Raw genomic sequence first — 20942 nt, 5'->3', positions numbered from 1 at the left:
TGTCTTGACATACAGTAGGAAATTTGCCGGCCTAGCTAACTTAAATTTAGACATTTTCTACAACAAAACACGAAATAAATTCACAGCACATAATTTTGCTGCTTAATCAGACACTGAAACCAGCTGCTTAGTGTCAAAGCTGACTTTATTAGCCGACCCAAAAAGCACTTTACGATGAGCTTGTCTTTATCGTGCAGCTACGGAAGTCCATGAAGGCAGCGTGAGTGGATCATGTGACCAATTCCAGACCGGTGTAGGAAGGATCATTTTAGGCTTTTCATTCTGAAGGTAGCGGAGGAAGACGACGGAAAATGTGCACCAGGTAGTGTTTACGTTTTGTTTAAAATTCAAAACGGCTAATTGAACGGTTTTCTGACGTGCAGCTTTCTGCCGCATGCGCAGAACCTGATACGATTTCACATATTTTGTATTTTAACCCACAAATAACAGACTGTGAAAATAAGATATGTTTTACTCTAATATAAACTTAATGCAATAAGTCAGAGTGGTAATATAGCAAAAAAAGGACGCCATATTAATCCACTGTGTCTCACATAAACGCCTAGTTTTAAGTAGTCGTAAGTAGTAGTAATGATATTGTTGTGAGTCTGATTACTTGTTTTAATTAAGCAAGTGTTTAACTGGCTTTGCACACAGCTGCATGAGCTTGAATTGGTTGTTTTACGTGTTATTTATTTAGTTAAAATGTGGTTAAATCCGAACCTCCCATCCTGTTTGCAGATATTTATTCATGTCTAGTTTTCATTTTCTGTCACTTCCCTTCTTCTAAGCGTCATATGATGCCAGAAGTATCTGACTCATGTGAAATGAGTCAGTCTCGTGAGCATTTTATTCCCTGTAAAGCGCAGGTTAGTTGCAAAGTCTGGAGACGGTAATTTCACCTCAAGTAAAGAGATTTCTGGCTTCAAGGTGCATGGAGAAGAAAAGTCTAAACGTGTTTACCGCCACAGGAAATGTATTCTGTGACACTGTTTAGCAGCTGCAGACAACACAGAACCTTGGCCCACTTTGTTATCAGTATCCTGCATTATAAAAGACTCTGATTGTGCAACTCTGTCTTCTGAGATATCGTGTTAGGCTCTGCTGACATTGCAGTTTCTCTCTCCAGCGTCCAGCCCATCCAATGGACGAGCGACCTCAGGAACCAGAAGTAAGTATCAGGGCCCCACTTCCTCTTTGACTGTCAGTTTTTATGCTTTTGATTTTCTTAACAGACAGTTTTTTTTGCTTTTTTTCTAGTTTTGATGGCATCGTCTTAGTGACCCAGAGCCATGAATCCCTGCCCTCTGAACTCGAGTCCCTGAAAGCCCCGCTGCAGGACTACAGTGCTGTAAGAGTCCGACTCTCTTCTTTCCACTATATATTTGCTTGCAGTTGTGCAAAAGATGGACGTAGAAGCTGGATTAAAACAATAAGGTTAAACAAAACGAGACCAAGTTAAAATAAACTTGAGGAGAAGTTAAAACAATGAGAAAAAATGCACATGTCAGTATATTTTCATGTTTTATGTCCTTGGAGATTGTCACAAACTTAAGGAAAAAGTGAGCAAGTCATGGCTGGCTGATCTCATCGGGCAGGGCAATCCATATCTGATGGAAAAACACTTTCACATTTAAACCTTGTCTTAAACTTTCTATAAGGGCTATGGAAATCAAGGCAGATAGCTGATGTGCTTTAAAAGTGAAAGTTAAACGTTCTCTAAAACATCAAGCTAGTGAAAACACGTCAGGACGATGCGATGTGCGCTGTTAAAACCAGTTTGAAGACGATCTGCTGCATTCTTATCTCAGTGGAGGCTTTTGGCACTAGCCCACATTTCGCCAGGTTGGAAATAATGAATTTGTTTATGTTGGAAAGTTGGGCTTAGAGAAAATAGAACAGTAAATTTTAGGATTACTGATTCATTCAGAATTGTAACATTTGTATATTTCTACAAGTGTGCATGTCATATCTAATCCTTGTTTTAAATTAGTCAAGTAGGATCCTATGGTGTGAAAATATCCACAATGCAAAAATGAGAGTACTGACTGCGACCAAAAAGAGAAACCATCAGACTATCGTATTAGCTTAAAAGCTTTAAAATCCTTCTCCTCACATACAACATCTGTAATAATCAGACACCTTTATATCTTAAAGATCTAATAGTACCTTATCAAGCTAACAGAATGGGAGGGAGAGCCTTCAGCTTTCAGGCCTCTCTTCTGTAAAACCAGCTCCCAGTTTGGATTCGGGAGACAGACACCCTCTGCTTCTAAGATTAACCTTAAAACTTTCCTTTTTGATAAAGCATGTAGTTGGGGCTTGATCAGGTGACCCTGAACCCTCTCTTAGTTACCCTGTAATATGCCTAATCTGCTTTGGGCTTCCCATGAGTGTTTCTTTTTCACTCATTATTGTTTTTACACCACTCTGCATTTAATTATTAGTCATTAATCATTTCTGGCTCTCTTCCACAGTGTGTCTTTTGTCTTGTCTCCCTTGCTTCAACCCCCAACCGGTTGTGGCAGATGTCTGCCTCTCCCTGAGCCCGGTTCTGGTAGAGGTTTCTTCCTGTTAAAAGGGAGGTTTTTCCTTCCCACTGTTACCAAGTGCTTGCTTATTGAGGGTTGCATGATTATTTCTTATATTATTACCTTATGATATAAAGCGCTTTCAGCTGACTGTTGTTGTGAATTGGTGCTATATAAATAAAACTGAATTGAATTTAATAAAAGATCATTTTTCACTTTAAAAAAAGAATGCAGAAGTTTAGTGCTTGTTTCAGAGACTGCATAAATTGTGGGCTCAGCTACAATGACATCAGTCATTTGTTTGTGAAGTCCCGTTTTTACACCTTTAGATGAGCATTTCCCTCAACAGTGAAGGACTAAAAGCTTTAAAATCATCAGTAAAGTGTTAACAGAGGTAAAGAATGCGCACTGTTGACTTCTGCAACCACAGATATCGCCCTCTAGTGGCCATGAAAAAGAATGCAGGTTTAAGCCACTTCAGATTTGATATCTATAGATGTATACAGATATATTCAGTGGGTTGCAAAATACAAAAATCATGTTAAATTGAACCAAGTGATTGGTGATCATAAAATCCACAAACGAAACAATAATCTGATGGTGCTGATGACATATTTGGAACAAAAGTATGATTTGAAAAAAAATATGTTTTGGAAGCTTTTGTTTTACCTTTTTTTGTATGAAAAACTGAATAATTTGATCTGTTTTGGGTTGATGATATGTGTTAAGGCTTTCCATGATGCTCTCACTCCTACATTTCAAATGTAGCTACATTATATTAGATTTAAACAATCACTTTATTAAATCAGCACAGTTTTAACAGATATTCGTCATTATATCTTGTTGTCAGTACTCATTCCTTCTACGTTAGTGTTAAAAAGCATCACACAGTCAGTCTGTTATGTTACTGTGACAGTAAGAAGTTAAAGAAGTGTGATGGATGTGAGCAGCCTGCCCTCTAAACCTCAGTGTGATGGTGATGTACTGCAGTCGTGGTACTACTACTGCCCTCTACTGATGCGTTTTGCTTTGTGGTGCTTCTTTGTGATGATTCTAGGTGGACAGCGGTCTGGGGGAGCAGGTGGTGGTCATCAAGGTCCCTGGCCTTCCTGGTAACCGCTTGGTGTTTGCCTCAACCGGCCCCGTAAACCGCGACTACGATGACATCAGGCGCTTCAGTGATGCAGCAGTCAACGGGATCCAGCGGTAAGTTGAAGGCAGCTGCCTTTTTTTCTTCTCCTTCTTTGACTTGAATTGCTGGTTTACTTCCATGTTACTTACCTCATGTGGTATCTGTTTGCCCTTTCAGTGCCTTAAAAGCTGGCATGCAGCGCCCCCTGCTGGTGTGCCCTCCACACGCAGACTACAAGAACAACACCTTGGTGGCTGCACTCGGAGCCCTTCATGCACTCTACATGGTGAGAAAACATCTTGATTGATGGTTTGCCGTTTGCCAGTAATGACAGGTTTAGTGTATGAGCGCTATCATCCATGTATGGAAATTGAAAGGTGTGTGAGGTGGACACAAGCAGCTGCAGACACTACACACAGTCACTCTAGAGAAGCTGTCTGCAATCATGATGCTGTGGCCAAGTTTAGAAATGGTATTCAGATAGTTTCTCTGTATGGAGCCATGAATTAAAAACAAGAAAAATGTATCTGTGTGCAAAGAGGACACTCATTCATTCTCTTTGTGCCCAAAAGCCTCTTGAAGTGAGAGAGAGCAACGTGAAAAAAAATGACCACAAGGTGTGTGTTCTGGGACTGTGGGCAGCGGAAGAGGCTCGGGGAACAAAGCTGGTGGAGCTCGCTAATGCTCTGGAGAGTGGGAGGTGAGTCAGATACTTGACCTCATTGTCTGCACACATTTCCTAAGCTGACCACATTTGGCCCCCTCAGACTGGCGTACCGTGACATCGGGGGATCAGACCCTGAACGTATGGCTGCTCCTCGTGTGGCTGATTACGTCCAGGAACTCTTTAAAGACAGCCCTGTGAACGTAAGAACGAGTATTATTACATCTATATTCTGCTTTTGTTTTTTTAAGAATAAATCAGAATTCTGAATTTTTGTTGATTTATTTTCAGTCTACAACTTTTTTTTTTATTGATCTTTGGTTCTTCTGTGACAGTTTAATTCACGTTTTCTCACCTCAAACCTCTGTGTTTGTTCACCGTCAGGTTGAAGTGGTGAGCGACCTGAGGACTCTGGAGAAAGAGTACCCGTGTCTGGCTGCGGTCAACCGCTGTGCCAACAGTAAGACGGCACTGACCCACAAAGCTGTTAAGATGTTTTTTTTAAAGAAGTTAGCAAACTCATTTTATGTTTTCTTCTTTTGCAGGTGTACCCCGTCACCAGGCCCGAGTCATCAAACTGCAGTACTGCGGAGAGGGGCCGATCGAAAAGACGCTCATGTTGGTGGGAAAGGTGAGACTACACTCTTACATGTCTACCCTTGAACCAATTAAATTGCTTTATTTAAATATTATTCATATAACACCAGATCATTACAATAGTCAGCCCAATGTACTTCATATTATGAAGCTGAGACCCTACAAGATGATATTAAACCCAAAATGAAAACCCCCTCAAATATCATATAGTCACATAAAACATGAATACATTTCACCATGTTACACCATGTAACCTCAGAGTCCATGGCATTGACTGACTTCATGCCCACGATGAGCATATGTAAACTTGTAATCACAAGTGTATTTATCCAGATTAAAATATCTCTCTTACTGCATCTTTAGAGAGCTAAAATCATGATGCACCAGCTAAAACAGAGAGCTCATTTCTTCAGTGTTACACAGATTTGCTGAACACTTAAATGCTTAAATTGGCTGTGAGTTGCCAGGTTGTGTTGACAGATGAGCTAAAACTGTATGTGGGGTGTAGATTGTGTATGTTTACTACATTACATATATAATCTGGTAAACACCATAGAGGTGCAGATGCATATATTAGTGATTTGTAACAGTGTTTGATTATTATGGGAGTTAACAGGAAGAATAGCAGCATGCAGGAAGGTGTCAGGTAGGAAATCAGAAAGAAGTGGCAGGTATTAGTGTGTACTCAGTCAGCAAATGTGCCTCTGATGTGGCGTTTCCAGGGTATCACCTACGACACTGGTGGAGCAGACATCAAGGCTGGTGGCGTCATGGCCGGGATGCACAGGGACAAGTGTGGAGCTGCTGCTGTCGCTGGCTTCTTCCAGGTGAATAATCGCTTCTTTGCACCTGAAGAATAAATACTTGGAATAAATATTCATCACTTGTGACTCGGCTATAAATCAGCTCTGCACGCTGCTGAGTCACCATTAATAAAAAGCTTATTAGATGCACAGAGGTGAATATTTCGCCTCCCTGCAGTCTTCAGAGGGCTGCCATACATGGAATTTTATACATTTTAAATGGGGCGGTGAAACTTTTGAAACTCCTCTTGCACTTCAGATCGTAGCCCAGCTGAAGCCACAGCACCTGAAGGTTGTTGGTGTGATGGCCATGGTGAGGAACAGCGTGGGTGCAGGTCAGTGGGCTTCCATTTGTTTTTCTACAATATTTCTGTGAAGTCTCGTCAGCTGACATTTTTTGATTTTACTCAGATTGCTACGTGGCGGATGAGCTGGTGGTTTCCCGTGCGGGTCGTAGAGTGAGAGTGGGAAACACTGATGCCGAGGGTCGTATGGTGATGGTCGACCTGCTCTGCGAGATGAAGGAGAAGGTCGGAAAGCTTGGGAGACGTCTTTAGCAGTTAGTTTTCAGTTGCATTCCTTCCCAGCGTGACCTTACCTCTGCTCTCCACACAGGCAGTAAATGAAGTTTCTCCTCAGCTGTTTACTATCGCCACTCTGACTGGTCACGCCATCAGAGCCATGGGACCCAACTACTCTGTGAGTACTGCTGAAGCTCAGACAATATCTTCAAGAGCATGTTTAACAGTTGAAATGAACCATTTATGTAAAGCCTCAAGCAGTTCTAGCTGCTCTCCCTTTAAACCAAATTTCTTTTGATTGAGTGCTCCTTGCAAACAGAAGGTTTGAACAGCAGGCTAATGGGACTTCTGTGCTCACGGCCAGAACAGCTGAACATACGGAGGACATCTGCTCTCACTGACTTGTAGCCTAAAGTTAAAAAATAAATAAATAATAAAACAGATTGTTTCGAGTAATCTGAAGATGGAGCTTTTGGCTTACAGGGTTTCTTATACATACACTAGCCACTTTGGCAATGTTTAAAATGAGCATGCACTATTGTAACTCATTTTTTTTTATCAATACAAAACAAAAAACACTCTGAACACATTTCTCAAACCTAACCCACCCTACCCCTAGAAAACCAGATCAAGGATATGAATATAGTCAGACATTATTAACATATTTACTCAGTCATGTATAAAAATATGTTGTCATTCTGTCACATGCATTCAGTACACTAATACTGTTCTGTGTTAGTAATGACAGTTGCCATGCTTTTAACAAATTATATTAATGGTTGCCAGGTAACATAAAATTCCTCTAGTGTTGTATCTGATCTAATTTAATTCAATTCAGGTTTATTTATACAGTGCCAAATCACAAAAGCAGTCGCCTCAAGATGCTTTATATTATGAGGTAAAGACCTACAGTAATAAGAGAGAAGAAAAACAACTCTGTGAGGAAGCACTGGACAACAGTTGGCTAAATGACGGGGACAGAAAATCCTTCCATGGAGAGAGAATGAGCCTTCTAAGCCAAGAGAAATAAGAAGGCAGTCATGTTCCCTTAGAGAGATATCTAATGGAGCCAACCCAAACAGGGAAATTAATGGAGATGGATGTGCTGTTTGTCCACATATTTTAGAAAACAAACCAAAACATACAACAGTGGTCAGGATCCTCTGCATCGGTCACACGATGATCAGCAGACCAATGACCACTATGTACAAGTTTAAACTGGACTACAGTTTACCCAGTTGAGTCTGGAGTAGATTCTCCCAAATCAGTTTCCCAATTTGTTTTTAAGATTTTCTAAACTAGTCAGGTGATGCATATTGAGAAAAGCATGGATTTTACTCATAATCTCTTTGTAATCAATTTGGCATTTAGAAATCTGACCTGAATTTGTTGTTGTGGTACATAAAGGGTAACAGTCTGAATTCTGAACTAAATGAAACAAAGAATCTGTGACCCCTCCTTTATGATAGGAAAAAAATAAGAGCACAGTAGGACTACTTTGAGTGTCCAGACATTCCAGTGTTTTAATCATCATTGTTGTACTATTTTTACTAAGTTAAGTTTGGAACTTCTTGCTGTAGATCATCATGGATAACGGGCCGGCCCATCGCAGCGGGAACGCTGCTCAGTGGCAGAAAGGTGAGAAATATTTACAATTATAAATCTCCTTACCTAAGGCCTCTGCAGCTCTTTCAGCTGGAGCTGAATCCTTTTATTCACAGTTGAGTTAGTTCACCTGTTTTGCCAGGTGTACAAACCAAAACAGCCAAGACAACTTCACTGACAGAGGAAACGCCGAATAACCAGTCCTTTAGTTATTTTAACTGTACAGATGATGCTATGAAGTACTCTGTTCTGTTCATTTAAATTGCAGCTAAAACCATTATTTGATGAATGGACTGCTTGATTGCTGCACATTTACTCAGATACTTTGATTAATTTGATTTTAATATGTTTTAAAAAATGAATTATGTTCGCATCGAACTCTGTTAAGACATAACTTTAGTGCAGACTGTAGACTTTATAGGACCTGATTTAGGGTCTAATCATTAGAAAAATCTCCCCAGATCTTTACACAGACTGTCTAAAACAGGGCAGCCTTTCAAAGCATATTTATATATAAATTGAATCATGTGACCTCTTTACAGTCTATGTTTTCAACAGCTTTTAACAGTTTTTTTTTTTTTGGTGTAACTATTATTGGAGCAAATTATAATGACATAATCAGTGAGACCACTCCTGTTGGCCTAGCACAGTTTTGTAGTTTAGGCTTTCATAAAATTGCAGTACTACAGTTTTCCCAGCAGATGCTGCTATTGTAAGAATTGCAAATACTTGAAAAGAAGTAAAAGCACATTGCTTCATAAACCTCTTTCCACCAGTGCAGGGTCCTATCTTGTTCCTGTTTCATGCATTCAGCCCACACCACTATAAAACTGCTGATCTCATAGCTGGAACCACTGATGTTAGCTGAGGGGCTGCTGCAAGATGCCACTGATTCTGTTCGCTGTGACTTTCATCCTGTGAAATGACCCTACCTTCTCCTATACTAACACAATGTTGCCTTCAGTTGGCAGAACTCTGCCTGTGATTTACACTAATACGTGGCCCTCTCCCTTTCAGCCGGAGAGGTGCTGGGCGATTTGTTTGAGGTGTCTACTATCAGGCGCGAGGACTATGAGTTCCACAAGGGCCAGTCTGAGTATGAGGACATCCTGCAGTGCAACAACCTGCCGTCCTCTGCTACACCTAGAGGACATCAGACACCTGCAGCTTTCCTCATCATGGCTTCAGGACTCGACAAGGTGCTCGCACATTTTATTCATCTGCTATTCATGTGAAATGTGTGCACTTGTGTGGAATAACCTGTGTTGTTACCTTATGTGTGCCCACCGCAGCACGGTGTGGATTCTGAAGCCCCTCTGCCGTACTCCCACGTTGACATCGCCGGGTCCAGCGGTCCTTTCCCAGGTGTACCAACAGGAGCCCCAATCATCACCATGGCAACCAACTACATACTCTCTGATCTCTAAACGGAGAAATTTAGTCTCTGCACTTAAACCCTGCACAAATTTCTTTCCATCCAATTACAAAAGAAACACCTGCTATAGCACTTAAAAAATTAAAAATAATCTGTCCTGTTTGACATGAATTAATACCTCAGACTGCTTTTCTGTAAGACTGTTCGCTGCTTCATATCTGAATCGAGTGTCAAACCAGCCTGTCAAGTGGCCTGAACCAGTACATTCTCAGGGGTTAAATGGCCGTGCAAACGTAACATCCTTTTCTATGTGTGCCTGTATGTGTGCAACAGACTTGGGACGTGATTTGTGTAATTTGTGACACCATGTGCTTGTCAAACCAAGTACTTCATTAATAAAATGGTTTTTGAGGTCTTTGTGTTCTCTCCACATAACTTGTTTTCTTACAAGGAGGAAGCCCCATTTTTATTGCCTTTGGACCAAGTTTAAAATAAAAAAGAAAGTGACTGATTTTTTTTTTTTTTTTTAAACAGGAAAATCCTAACTAATGTTCAAAATTGTTGCACTTGTAGTAAATATATTTTTAAAAAGACTAAATACATTTACCCAACTATTAAGCTTTGTAAAATTTTGAATATTTAGGTGATAGCTACAGTTAATTTAAACATTTAGCATGCCAAACATTCATATTACAGTGGTCATTTTATATGACAAATACATTTTGTGGTTTATAGAGAGCAAGTACTTTAAGGATGTGAAGATTAACTCCCACTTTGATTTAAATTCAATACTTTGTCACTGGAAAGAAGTCCAACTACAGATTTAATCTGTCTGATACTATAATATAAGAAAAAGAAGTTAAATTACAATAGTGTGTCTCAGTTTTGTTTTGTAGTAAAATAAATCTGCAACTGCTACACTTTGGACTTAGATTTTAGGAAATAAATGTGTAGCTCATTGCCCAGATTGTCCTGTATATATAAAACAAAGTTATTTTGTTTGCTTTTTCTTTAGTTGGACAAGAATTTTATGACATTTATTTATGTATTTCTTAATTACTTTGGTGTTGTGTGAATGGCTATGGGAAAGGTCTTTATCGGTAGTAAAAGCCTGTAAAACTAAAAAATTGCAAAACGTGATGCCCACATTTTCCAAAATTGTCCAATGGGCCAAATTTGAGGTTTTGCTCGGCCGATTCTGGCCCCCCGTGCCCTGTGTTTGACACCCCTGCTGTACAGTGTTGTACAATATTCTGTATGATTTGTCCAGCTTACAAAATTGTCCTCTCTAACATGGCTGAAATAATCGTCTACTCTTTTAAGCGGTTGTGGCGTCGACAAGGAAACGGAAATGACGCAATCGAGCCCCCGAATCATTAAAACCAGCGGTTAGCGCGCGCTTCCAGCTTAAACTCCGCCGTGCCGTGAGAGTGGTATTCACGTGCCGTGTCTGTGCTCGCCAGCAACACAAAACCTGAGCTCTCAGAGAAGCCTTTCTCATCTTTTCATCTGCGCAGACATAAAACTCCACAGCAACCATGTTCGAGGCTCGCCTGGTCCAGGGCTCCATCCTGAAGAAGGTGCTGGAGGCTCTGAAGGATCTGATCACAGAAGCCTGCTGGGACGTCAGCTCGTCCGGCATCTCCCTGCAGAGCATGGACTCCTCTCACGTCTCCCTGGTGCAGCTCACCCTGCGGCACGATGGCTTCGACTCGTACCGCTGCGATAGGAACCTCGCCATGGGAGTCAACCTGAGCAGGTGGAGTACACATACCAAACATTTAAAAAAAAAAAAAATTATAGGTAGAAAATACTGTCTTAACACCGTTTGATGCCAGCCCGTTGCTGGTTCTTGATGGGGCTTAGCTAAGAGGAGTTTCTGCTGACTAATGTCCCCAGGTTGACAGGTTGAGTTGTCAAAGTTTATCGAGTGTAATAACACGAAAAAAAAATGGCTGCTTGGTTTGTGACGCGGTTACTATACGCGCTTTTAGCCTCTTTTAAGCGCGCTTTATTACATCTTCATGCAGCTTCTGATGCTGACAAAGAACAAGGCCATCTTGGCGGAGTTGCCCGGGCATGTCTGCCTCCTGAACTTGGTTAACTCTTTAGTGACCGCTCTGAAACGGCGCGCTTTGTATATTAGATGTGTTTAATGGGGCAAAAAAAGTAGTTCGGCTTCACATTCACCGTTTAAAGTTTAAATTACGTTTGGAGCGGTTTGAGAGAGTTCCGCTGATTTGTGATTGCGCGGTGACAGCGTTTTAGCGCCAAACTGTGCGCCGGGAGGGTTGGCGGGAATCATTGTTGAACCCGGGAAATACCACTTCCGTTCCTACGTCACTGCCTGTTTAGCTTGAGTCATTTGTGATGGATGTTTACCTGTTTACAACGCTTTTTTTTAAATCAGCAAATTAGAGTGTTAATAATATTTATTTTAAACGGTCTTATTGTTTAGCCTGTTGTCGCTGCAGGTCCTTTTAAAACGAGAACAGACTGAATAATATTTTTAATTACTGACTACTTGTTGAAATTTTTAACTCTCTTTTGCAGAAAGGATTTGATTTATTGTGTGAATTACGTGTTTTTATTAGTTATTTATTAATTTAGTTTTGTTGTATTTTATAATGCGAGAATAAAGTTTTCTGACTTATGTTTTACTTCTCTTATCCAGTATGTCAAAAATCTTGAAGTGTGCCGGAAATGAAGACATCATCACCCTCAGAGCAGAAGACAATGCAGACACGCTCGCTCTCGTCTTTGAGACTCTCAGTAAGTTTGAATTCTATGTTTATTCAGTAACATCAGCCTGACTGGCGGTGTCACGGTGGTGTATTTACCGCTTCTCTTCAATCTTGCAGACCAGGAGAAGGTGTCAGATTATGAGATGAAGCTGATGGACCTGGATGTGGAGCAGCTTGGTATTCCGGTAAGTCAGCTGTTACGTCCTCCATTTTTGTACGGCAGGGTTTTCCTCACACGCTTACTAACCTTTCCATGTCTGTCTGTCCCTCCAGGAACAGGAGTACAGCTGTGTGGTGAAGATGCCCTCCGGGGAGTTCGCTCGCATCTGCCGTGACCTTTCACAGATCGGCGACGCCGTCATGATCTCCTGCGCCAAGGATGGAGTCAAGTTCTCCGCCTCAGGCGAGCTGGGCACAGGAAACATCAAGCTGTCCCAGACCAGCAATGTGGACAAAGAGGACGAGGCTGTGAGTATGAGAGCTCGGCATGTGTTGGCAGACATGATCAAGACAATTGCATAAAATTTACATGTGCAATAATTAAAATCTGATAGTTTGAATATGTGTTTTGTACTCCGTTTTAACTGGCACCTGATGTAATGTGCTATCACTGCCAGAAGGTGGCAGTAATGCACTCACAAGCTGTTTGCCAGCAAAAATGCAATAAAAAAGAAATACTGACTTATGACCGGATCAGTTCAGGTTTCTGATAGATACCGAGAAGTGACTTTGGCTGTTTGTACGGAGTACAGGTGGAGGCTGAAAGCTGCAGATGTTTCAGTGTCATTAACTAATGACTGTTTTTTCAAAGGCATTAATTAGTTACCAGCAGTTTTAAGACAAACTTCTTTTTTTCTTTTCTTTTTTTTTTTTTTAAAATAAATCGAGTATTCTTAAATATTTGTTGACATCTTAGTGCTGAGACAGTAATTAAGGCCTTTACTTTAGAGCTCCTTATTTACTGTATGAGCTGGTGATCTGAGTGAGCGTGGCAGACTTGCTGTTGTGGCAGCACCTGTTAAGTTCTTGGCTCTTCCTTCCTGTGTTTAGGTTACAATTGAGATGAATGAGCCCGTCCAGCTGATATTTGCCCTCAACTACCTGAACTTCTTCACCAAGGCCACGCCGCTCTCCAAGACCGTCACCCTCAGCATGTCCGCTGATATCCCCCTGGGTACGTGCATCTGCTCTTCCCTTAAATGACTGCAGGATTCTTCGTTTGGTGTGTCGTGGCCCAGACTTACTGTTTGTTTTGTTTTTCTCCCTACAGTGGTGGAGTACAAGATTGCTGACATGGGGCACATCAAATACTACCTGGCACCGAAGATCGATGAGGAGGCTTCTTAAGATGTTTCTAACAGACCAAAAAGGGAGAATAGAGAAAAGCGAGACGACTGCGACTTGTCCCGAGTGATTGAAGCACTGAAGTGATCTCATGGTGGTCGATCACTCTGCCCGAGGTTTCTGATCTGCTTTTCGCGGTGGAAGGTCGGCCTTTTATAAGCAGCCAGCTGTCAGCTGTATGAATGGTGCCATCTGTGTGATGCAGTGAAGCCTCAGAGCACCTGGCTCTGGTCCAGACATCCCCAGTGTAAATGTCAGCACTTGCTCGATCTAAATTAGAGTCGCTCTCTATTTTTGCCCGTTTTTGGGAAAGCAGATTAAAAATATCCCATGTCATATTTCTTTTCTTTTCTTTCCCCTTTTTGTTTTCTTTTGTAGATAACGCATTTGTAAATACTTCCTGTGGTTCAGCACTGTCAGTCAACCGCAATGTTTTTGTATTCATGGATTCATTCCCTAAAAATAAATAATTCAGGTTGTTTAAAAATAATTTTGTCTTGTTTTTCTGGACATGTCTGAATATTCTTTCTGTACACTAATAAATGTTTAGCTTTCCTGAAACTGAGGTGAGAGGTTAGTTGAAGGCAGTTAAGGACCAAATCAAGTAATATTTAAAGTGATTATTGTGCACACAGACAAAAACACATTAATACTGCTTCTTTTACATTAATGTAATAAATAAAATACACACATTGCTCCCGTCTCCAACAAGGTGAACTAATACGAAGTCAGATAAAATGCTTCAGTTGACTGAAAAATATTGTTCATATGAACCTATAAAAGTAATAGTGCAATCTAATAATTTATATCTAAATAAAAATGGAGAACAATAACTCTCCCCCTCCTGTTACAGTGGTTTACTCCTTGCTTTCATAAGCGCGTGATTAGGCTTTCTCCTTTGTCCCCACACAAAACTTGAAGGAACAACCAAGTCGATCAATGCTGTTATTTTAGGCTACATGTTTAATATTTGTAGCTCTGCAAACATAGAGTTTGCAACACATTACATTTGCCCCAAGGTACAGACCCACACAGCTTTTTAAAATTTTTTGATTAAAGTTTTTATCTTTATGTTGAGCACATTGAGTTTAGGTGTAATCAAATGTAGGATCTAACACTGACACTAGCTGTAAAATGAAATGTTTCTTTTTTGCACCCTCTGCAAACTACAGCAACAAGAAAGTACAGCTCAAGAAAGGAATCTAAAAAAAATCTGACAGTTTTTGTGATTTGGAAACAAATAAACAAAAATCCTCTCTAAGAAAAGTATTGTCGCTCCTGTCTGTTGACCACCCAATGGTGACTTGTTATAGATGGGTTTTTTGAGAAACAGGTCATGTTCTCAGCGAAACCCTGTTTTTAAATAAAGAGTTCATTAAAATGAAAGTGATCCATCTGGCCTGTTCATCATCATAGAATCATTTAGAAAAAAGTAAATAATGTCCTGTGTTTTTCTCACATTCACAAGCTAAGAAATGTAAATCAGGTCTGTCACTGCAGACTTTTTATCAGTTGTAAAAAAGACCCAAGTTTGCATTTAAGGTTATAAAACTTTATCAGCAAACTCTTGCATGTTTATTTTTCCTAAAAATCTCCCCAAATCTTATTGATTCAATCATCATTGAGTCAACATGACGCAGTAATGATAAATGGCCACTAGGTGATGCTCTTCTGCTACTTCTGATTTTATTGTGGGGGTGAAACAAATTACTTTGACCTGCAAAGATAAAAACTGATTAAAAATTGTTTTCTTTATTGCAATCCTGGTGGTTTTCTCCCTCATTAGGGAATTTTCCTCTGCAGGAAAGACACAAAAGATCTTCATTATCCAAAACACAATTTTGCAGTTTTCAAACAGCATTTCAGTTTATTTTGCACTTAAATCTATCAGCTACCCAGCATCCTCTTTCATAATCTGTTTTCAACTGTGTAACTGTGACCTCACTGCATTTCAGTTATTCAACCAGACAAAGAGGATTTTAATGGATTTTCCCAGAATCGCAAACATCATAGTTAAGCTGTTTGAGTCAGGGTCCTCTGGAGCTTCAGATCTGTGCTCCTGCAGGTTGATGGCCAAACTGAACAAACTTGTGCATATTCAGAGAACTCACTTAACATGCAGCAAGAAATGCATCAGAGAAACAAGAGTGTGTGGCTGCAGCTGGTTGTGTTGTCTGTGTTGGAGGGCAGCAGGCACTGTAGAGTCCGTTTAATCCTCATAAAGCTTTAATCTGACTGGCAAACGCATCTGGCACTAGCCTGTGTTTCGTTACACAAAGCAGTCTGCCACATGACATAACTACAAACTAGCTGGTAGTGCTAGTAAATGGGTAAATATGAAGCTAAGAGATTGGAAAAATTAAGGTAGCAGATTTTTTTACTTCAATTTCACAAAGCAATTTTATAAAAACAGGGAACAAAAGGCAGAACAGAAACATTGTTTTAACCCAGAATTGGCACAATAGTTGCTTTAGTCTTGATTTACTTGTTTTTAATGTTTTTGTTGGAAACTAAAATTTGATTAATAGCAATAGCAGAGGCTTACAAAAAGACAGAAGGTTTTTTGATTAGTCTACCCAGACACGTTATAATTGAGAGACTCAAAGAGGCCTGAAATAAAATATATGGGAGATTTCAACAACAGCAAAGAGGGTGTTAGAAACAGGCTTCCGGGTTTCACTGGTGATTTTATACATGCAGCTTTTATGTCATGGAGACACCTGAAAACATGCGTAAACTTAGCTTCTTTTTTTTTCAACTTTATTATAAATCCCACATTTTTTTATTTTTGTATATTTTATGTTAATTTCATCATCGTCCCTGCGAATGCAACATTATGAGCTCCAAACAAAAACTCTGAAAGAGCACCACAGGCCTGCCAAAGACCAGTCGTAGGTCATGTTTTTGCTAGTAAAGTTAATTGAAATAAAGCCTCATGAAAAAACTCGGCCGAGTCAAAGATTTGCTTTTCGAAAGGCCTAACATAAATTCTATGCTAATTAGCTTAGTCCTTGTAAAAATACATGATTTAGCATAGCCACAGCAAAGTTAAGGTTTAAGATTTGTAGAAATTCAGACTGGGTAAAAAAAGGCTGTAGTTAGCTTAGCTAGCTTACAGACTAGACACTTGTCTTAACTTGGTAATCGTTCTTAAACCTTTTCTGGTGCAATGAAATAATTTCAAGAGGAAAAAAAAAGACAGCAAATGGTGCGTAGCAGATTTGAACCCAAGCTTCTGCAATGGGTCTCCTTCACAAGTGGTCCCTTTATTTTTCCAGTCAGACTCCAAGGCCCACCCCTAGTGGCTCCGCTGGGGAGCTCCCCACAGTTTAACAGCCACTTTAAGGCTTTAGTTTAAGCCAGCAAGTTTAAGGCTACACTGAGCTTTGCATACAGACTGGATAAAATTAAGGTCATCGCAAGTAGGTAGGTATCTACCCGCAATACCACATGATATGTACCTCGTTTAATTTAAAGGATAAAAACATGTCCTTAACAGGAGGGTTAGCATAACTTTATACAGTGCTTGGGCTTGGGGCTAGCTGTAGATGGCTGCTCCTGCTCTATAACCACCTGCTTTGTTTTCTTGTCTGCAGATAGATTGTTCCTGGCCTTAGTTTAGCCTAACATCTTGGACAGTTTAAAAACAGCATGAACCTTCATGTGTGCTCTATGGAAAATGAACAGTGCCCCATGTATCTTTAATCCATACAGAAAACCGAAGCATAACTCCTGCTTAGCAGTTGCCAGGAGACCGAGAGAGGTTGTTAATGCTCAGTGACAAATTGTTTGTTTATGTAAGGATTAAACAGTATACCACGGGTTAATTGGTTAGCTTTAGAAGTGTTGGGAGAAGGATTTTGCTCTTTCAGGACCTAGTCTGGCTGTGTGTGTGTGTCCAAACTTGGTGGTATGCTTTTTACCTAGTATCAGTCTTCTCATTGTTACCACACAGCAACAAAGTAAACATTTCCCAGACTTTTTCCTTTGAGAACATTTCCCCATTTAGAGGAGTTTTCTCATCTTCAGGCTGTCAGTGAGCAATCTGACTTTGCTTTTACCTGTCCCAGTTGAATAAAGGATAAAGGCAGCCAGAGATAGGGGACAGCAGGGTAGAGACAGCGCAGATTATAACCTCGCAGTAGATTGCCTGCTTTTGTAATCCCACACTCCATCTGAATTTTTCCTTCTGAAAGGGCTGAGCTTTCACCCAGCGCCACGAAAAGAGGATTTTTTTAATGCATTCATTCATGTCAGATAGATCTGATGAGATGTGTTTCATAACTCCTAGTACCTGAATGTCTAAATTCATTCCACCTCTCAGCAGCTTTTTACCCTCTAATGAAATGTTCCACAGAGCCGTGCGTGCAGCTGTGCTCGCATTATTTTACTTCCTAAAGTACATTGTGTCTACCTGATAGAGCCAGTGCTTCAGATAAGAGCAGAAGTGTGTTGTCTCCAGATGCAGAGGGGCGAGGGAAAAGATGGGACTGTCATCTTAGGAAGTGACCGATAAAACAAAGCGACAGCGCAGCCATTTAAGCTGCCTCAATATTTAATTAAGCACTGCCATCCAGGTTAAGATTAATCACGTCCTGGAAGAGAGCGAGGAGGGTTCAGCCTGATTGGGGTTTCCACGCCTGAATTGGCCACAATTTTAAACTGCGTTATCAGCCCTGCTTTATAATAATGTCAGAGCTGTGTGTCTGAGTTCTGCTTAATGGACAGAGCAGACTTTGACAAAATCAGGCCACTCAGATAATCTGTCTATGACTCAGAGCTCCACAGCGAGTGTGTGACTTTTGTGTCGTGCTGACTTGATATTGTTGGAAATCGTTTTTGTTTTCGTGTGTCTAATTAGATTACAGTTACCTTAGATTGTGTTCTTAACAGATGTAATCCAGAAGGTGATAATTACCATCCAGTCTTCAGCACTGATTATTTGTCTTAACAAGCACAGTGAACCGCTTATTATCTGAGGCAATACTTTTTAAAATCTTCTTATTTAAACAGCTCGAGGCAGCACAACTCAGAGGAACATTTCATATAAACACTGGGATTATTTATACGCACTCGGCAGCCACTTTGTTAGGTACAGCTGTTCAACTGCTTGTTAACACAAGTATCTAATCAGCCTACCTACCACATCACAGCAGCTGAATGAATTTAGTCATCCAGATGTGGTTTGGATGACCTGCTGAACTTCAACTGAGGAGCTGAAGGGGGAGAAATGTGATTTAAGCAGACGTGGTGTGGTTGTAGTTGTGCTGGTTATTTCAGAAACTCCTACTGGGAATTTCCCACACAACTCGCACCAGGGTCATTTGAGTTACTGTTTCCTATGAAGACAGTAACTCAAATAACCAACTGCTACAATAAGATATGCAGAAGAGCATCCCTTTGTGCACAACACGTCAAACCTGATTAACTACAGCAGCAGAACACCACACCGGGTGACCGTCCCATGATATGCAATGTCAGATAATCTCAAACTGGTTTCTCAAATTTGCCAATGAATTCACTTTACTCAAATGGCCTCCACAGTGGCCAAAGAGGAGATTCACATCATGGATGTGCAGCCAGCAAATCTGCAGCAACTGTGTGATGCTATCATGTACATTACACACAGAGTTTATAACTCTAATGGATTTAATGAACTTTAATTATAATTCAGCTGAAAAAAATAAATACATGAATATGAATTGAGACATGCGACAGCCTGAGAGGGAGTTAATTCCAGCTTTTCGAGATGGGCAAAAATAAAAGAAGCGAGGACTAAAAGGCAAAGTGAGAGTGTTATTAAAAACAGAATGTCTGACAACAATTATCTCATTTATTGTTTTAGTAATCAAATTTGATTAATTAATTACATGCCACCCCCATCACTAACTACCTGTATGCAAATTAGCAGCAGAGCCTGGAGTTTTCAAAGCAACATGATAAAAAAGTATCAGAGAAGTCACCTGAAACTAAAACAAGTGCAGACGGAGTGAGTGATGATAGTCTTGTTTGTTTATTACTCACCAGAGGATGGAGCATAGAAACTCAGAGATGGAGATGGAGAAGAGAGGTTAGATTTAAAGGTAAGGAAAGCTCACATGTAAGTCCTCATGTTTTTAAATCAGATGTTGTGTCTGTACATGGGACACTGTGTTTTTTCATATTGTGAAACATGCTGCATAGCAAACTGAGATAGACTAACTGTGTTATTTAAAGGCTGCATGTTAGTGCAGGATAAAGAGGTTAGTTTGCTGTACTGTGATGGGTTTAAAGTAAAGAACAGTGTGTAACTGGTGCACAGTAGCTGTGGTTTGATTGTCAGATTCAAGCTGAGTATAATTAGAATAAAAAAAGGTTAGACTGAAGTCTTATTCCCATCTACTGATATTATTTTATTACTATGTTAATACAGCACAAGGTTCAGTTATCTTTGCATAAAAATAGAAACGTCCTCCAAAGAACTACTTTGTACTTTCTTACTTTGAGTAAATTTCAGAGCCTGTGTTTTACTTGAGTTAAGAAGTTGAATCAGTACTTCAACTTTTACTAAAGTATTTTTAATGGTAGTGTTTATATTTCTACTTGCCAACTCTGCCTGTAGAAGATTATCTTTTGGGATTAAGCCAAGCTAGCTGATTTCTCCATTTCCGGTCTTTGTGCTAAGCTAACCCTCTCTGTGCTGCTTCATATTTACTGTATGGACATGAGTCAGGTATTGATCATCAGCAAATAAGCACCTCCCCCAAATGTCAACCCATAAAGGTGGCTTGACGGAGCACAGGCTCCTGCAGGGCCACTGTCAGAGATTAATCAGTGTTGCTCTTCACAAGGAAAAGTTTGAGGAATCATATCTCACACAGGTCTGTGGCTGAACCTTTGGACCTACTCCCAGTCAGCCTGTTGATATTAGACCTTGGTCTTAATATTATCATGTAAGTTCAGAAACACGTCGTTATTACCAGAAATACAGTAAAAACCATAATCAAATGTTTATATTGTTTATAACATCTCTATATTTGTTGATAGATGGTGCTCAGATGTAGTTGTATTTCACTGTTGAATACTTTTATGCATTTTTACTGTAGTAGGCTTTCGCTTCTCCAGGATGTGGACTGTTGTATTCAAGTGAACCAGATGCCTGCTGGTTTATCATGAGGCTGCGTTCCTGCATCGCTCTGACTCGCTCCCTCTCCTCTGTTTCTGTCTGGCCTTTAAATTGCTTTCTGGAGGCAGGGGATTTTGGCCAGGAAGATAAGGGGAATGGGATGAAAGACTCTCCCTGGCTGTCTATCTCTGTCTTCTTCTGCGAGGCAGGGGGAGTCTACTGACAGTGACGCGGTACATTTACTGAGACAGAGAAGAGAGCAGGTTGTTCTCGGTCAGGAGATGCCGGCAGCATCTTTCAAACCCATTTCACGCCACTATCGGCCTTATCAGCAGCAACGAAACAAACCGCTGGTGGATTTAAAGTGTCAAGCCATACAGTGGATTCTCCCTGAAAATATCGCCTGTTTAGAGCCGATGTGGATGCGCGGTATAAAGTGCGAATGCTGCAGAACAGATGAAAGCCTGTCCAGTAAACAGATTTACGTTGTTGTGGTTTGCACTTCTCTTGTCAGCCAGTCA

At 40.4% G+C, this 20942-nt stretch overlaps 2 protein-coding genes across 2 annotated transcripts; both read left to right on the top strand.

Annotated features, from left to right (window-relative positions):
• Nucleotides 1-169: 169 nt before the first annotated feature.
• Nucleotides 170-9658, top strand: zgc:152830 (uncharacterized protein LOC767682 homolog). The gene is made up of 16 exons (XM_031727964.2): nucleotides 170-322; nucleotides 1130-1171; nucleotides 1261-1351; nucleotides 3589-3737; nucleotides 3841-3949; nucleotides 4236-4363; nucleotides 4431-4530; nucleotides 4712-4787; nucleotides 4873-4958; nucleotides 5647-5751; nucleotides 5987-6062; nucleotides 6139-6257; nucleotides 6343-6426; nucleotides 7829-7886; nucleotides 8871-9052; nucleotides 9146-9658. Exons 1-16 carry the CDS (start codon nucleotides 312-314, stop codon nucleotides 9278-9280), a joined length of 1551 nt encoding a protein of 516 aa, XP_031583824.1. The 5' UTR covers nucleotides 170-311; the 3' UTR covers nucleotides 9281-9658.
• A 943-nt stretch (nucleotides 9659-10601) lies between these two features.
• pcna (proliferating cell nuclear antigen) lies at nucleotides 10602-13806 on the top strand. Its single transcript, XM_031727967.2, has 6 exons — nucleotides 10602-10987; nucleotides 11903-12000; nucleotides 12090-12157; nucleotides 12246-12440; nucleotides 13023-13146; nucleotides 13243-13806. Exons 1-6 carry the CDS (start codon nucleotides 10767-10769, stop codon nucleotides 13317-13319), a joined length of 783 nt encoding a protein of 260 aa, XP_031583827.1. The 5' UTR covers nucleotides 10602-10766; the 3' UTR covers nucleotides 13320-13806.
• The last annotated feature ends 7136 nt before the right edge of the window (nucleotides 13807-20942 follow it).

The sequence above is a fragment of the Oreochromis aureus genome, linkage group 12 (genome assembly GCF_013358895.1).
Source record: "Oreochromis aureus strain Israel breed Guangdong linkage group 12, ZZ_aureus, whole genome shotgun sequence".
Classification (NCBI taxonomy): Eukaryota; Metazoa; Chordata; class Actinopteri; order Cichliformes; family Cichlidae; genus Oreochromis; species Oreochromis aureus.
This window is presented reverse-complemented; position numbering and strand designations above follow the sequence as displayed.

What these genes read in the sequence shown, in the direction of transcription:
- zgc:152830 (XM_031727964.2), top strand. An exon ending in CGCTGCAGGACTACAGTGCT is followed by an intron (nt 1,352 to 3,588) that starts GTAAGAGTCCGA and finishes TGATGATTCTAG; the next exon opens with GTGGACAGCGGTCTGGGGGA. An exon ending in TTAAAGACAGCCCTGTGAAC is followed by an intron (nt 4,531 to 4,711) that starts GTAAGAACGAGT and finishes GTTCACCGTCAG; the next exon opens with GTTGAAGTGGTGAGCGACCT.
- pcna (XM_031727967.2), top strand. Translation starts at nt 10,767, where the DNA reads ATGTTCGAGGCTCGCCTGGTCCAGGGCTCCATCCTGAAGAAGGTGCTG. An exon ending in ATGGGAGTCAACCTGAGCAG is followed by an intron (nt 10,988 to 11,902) that starts GTGGAGTACACA and finishes TCTCTTATCCAG; the next exon opens with TATGTCAAAAATCTTGAAGT. An exon ending in GTCCGCTGATATCCCCCTGG is followed by an intron (nt 13,147 to 13,242) that starts GTACGTGCATCT and finishes TTCTCCCTACAG; the next exon opens with TGGTGGAGTACAAGATTGCT.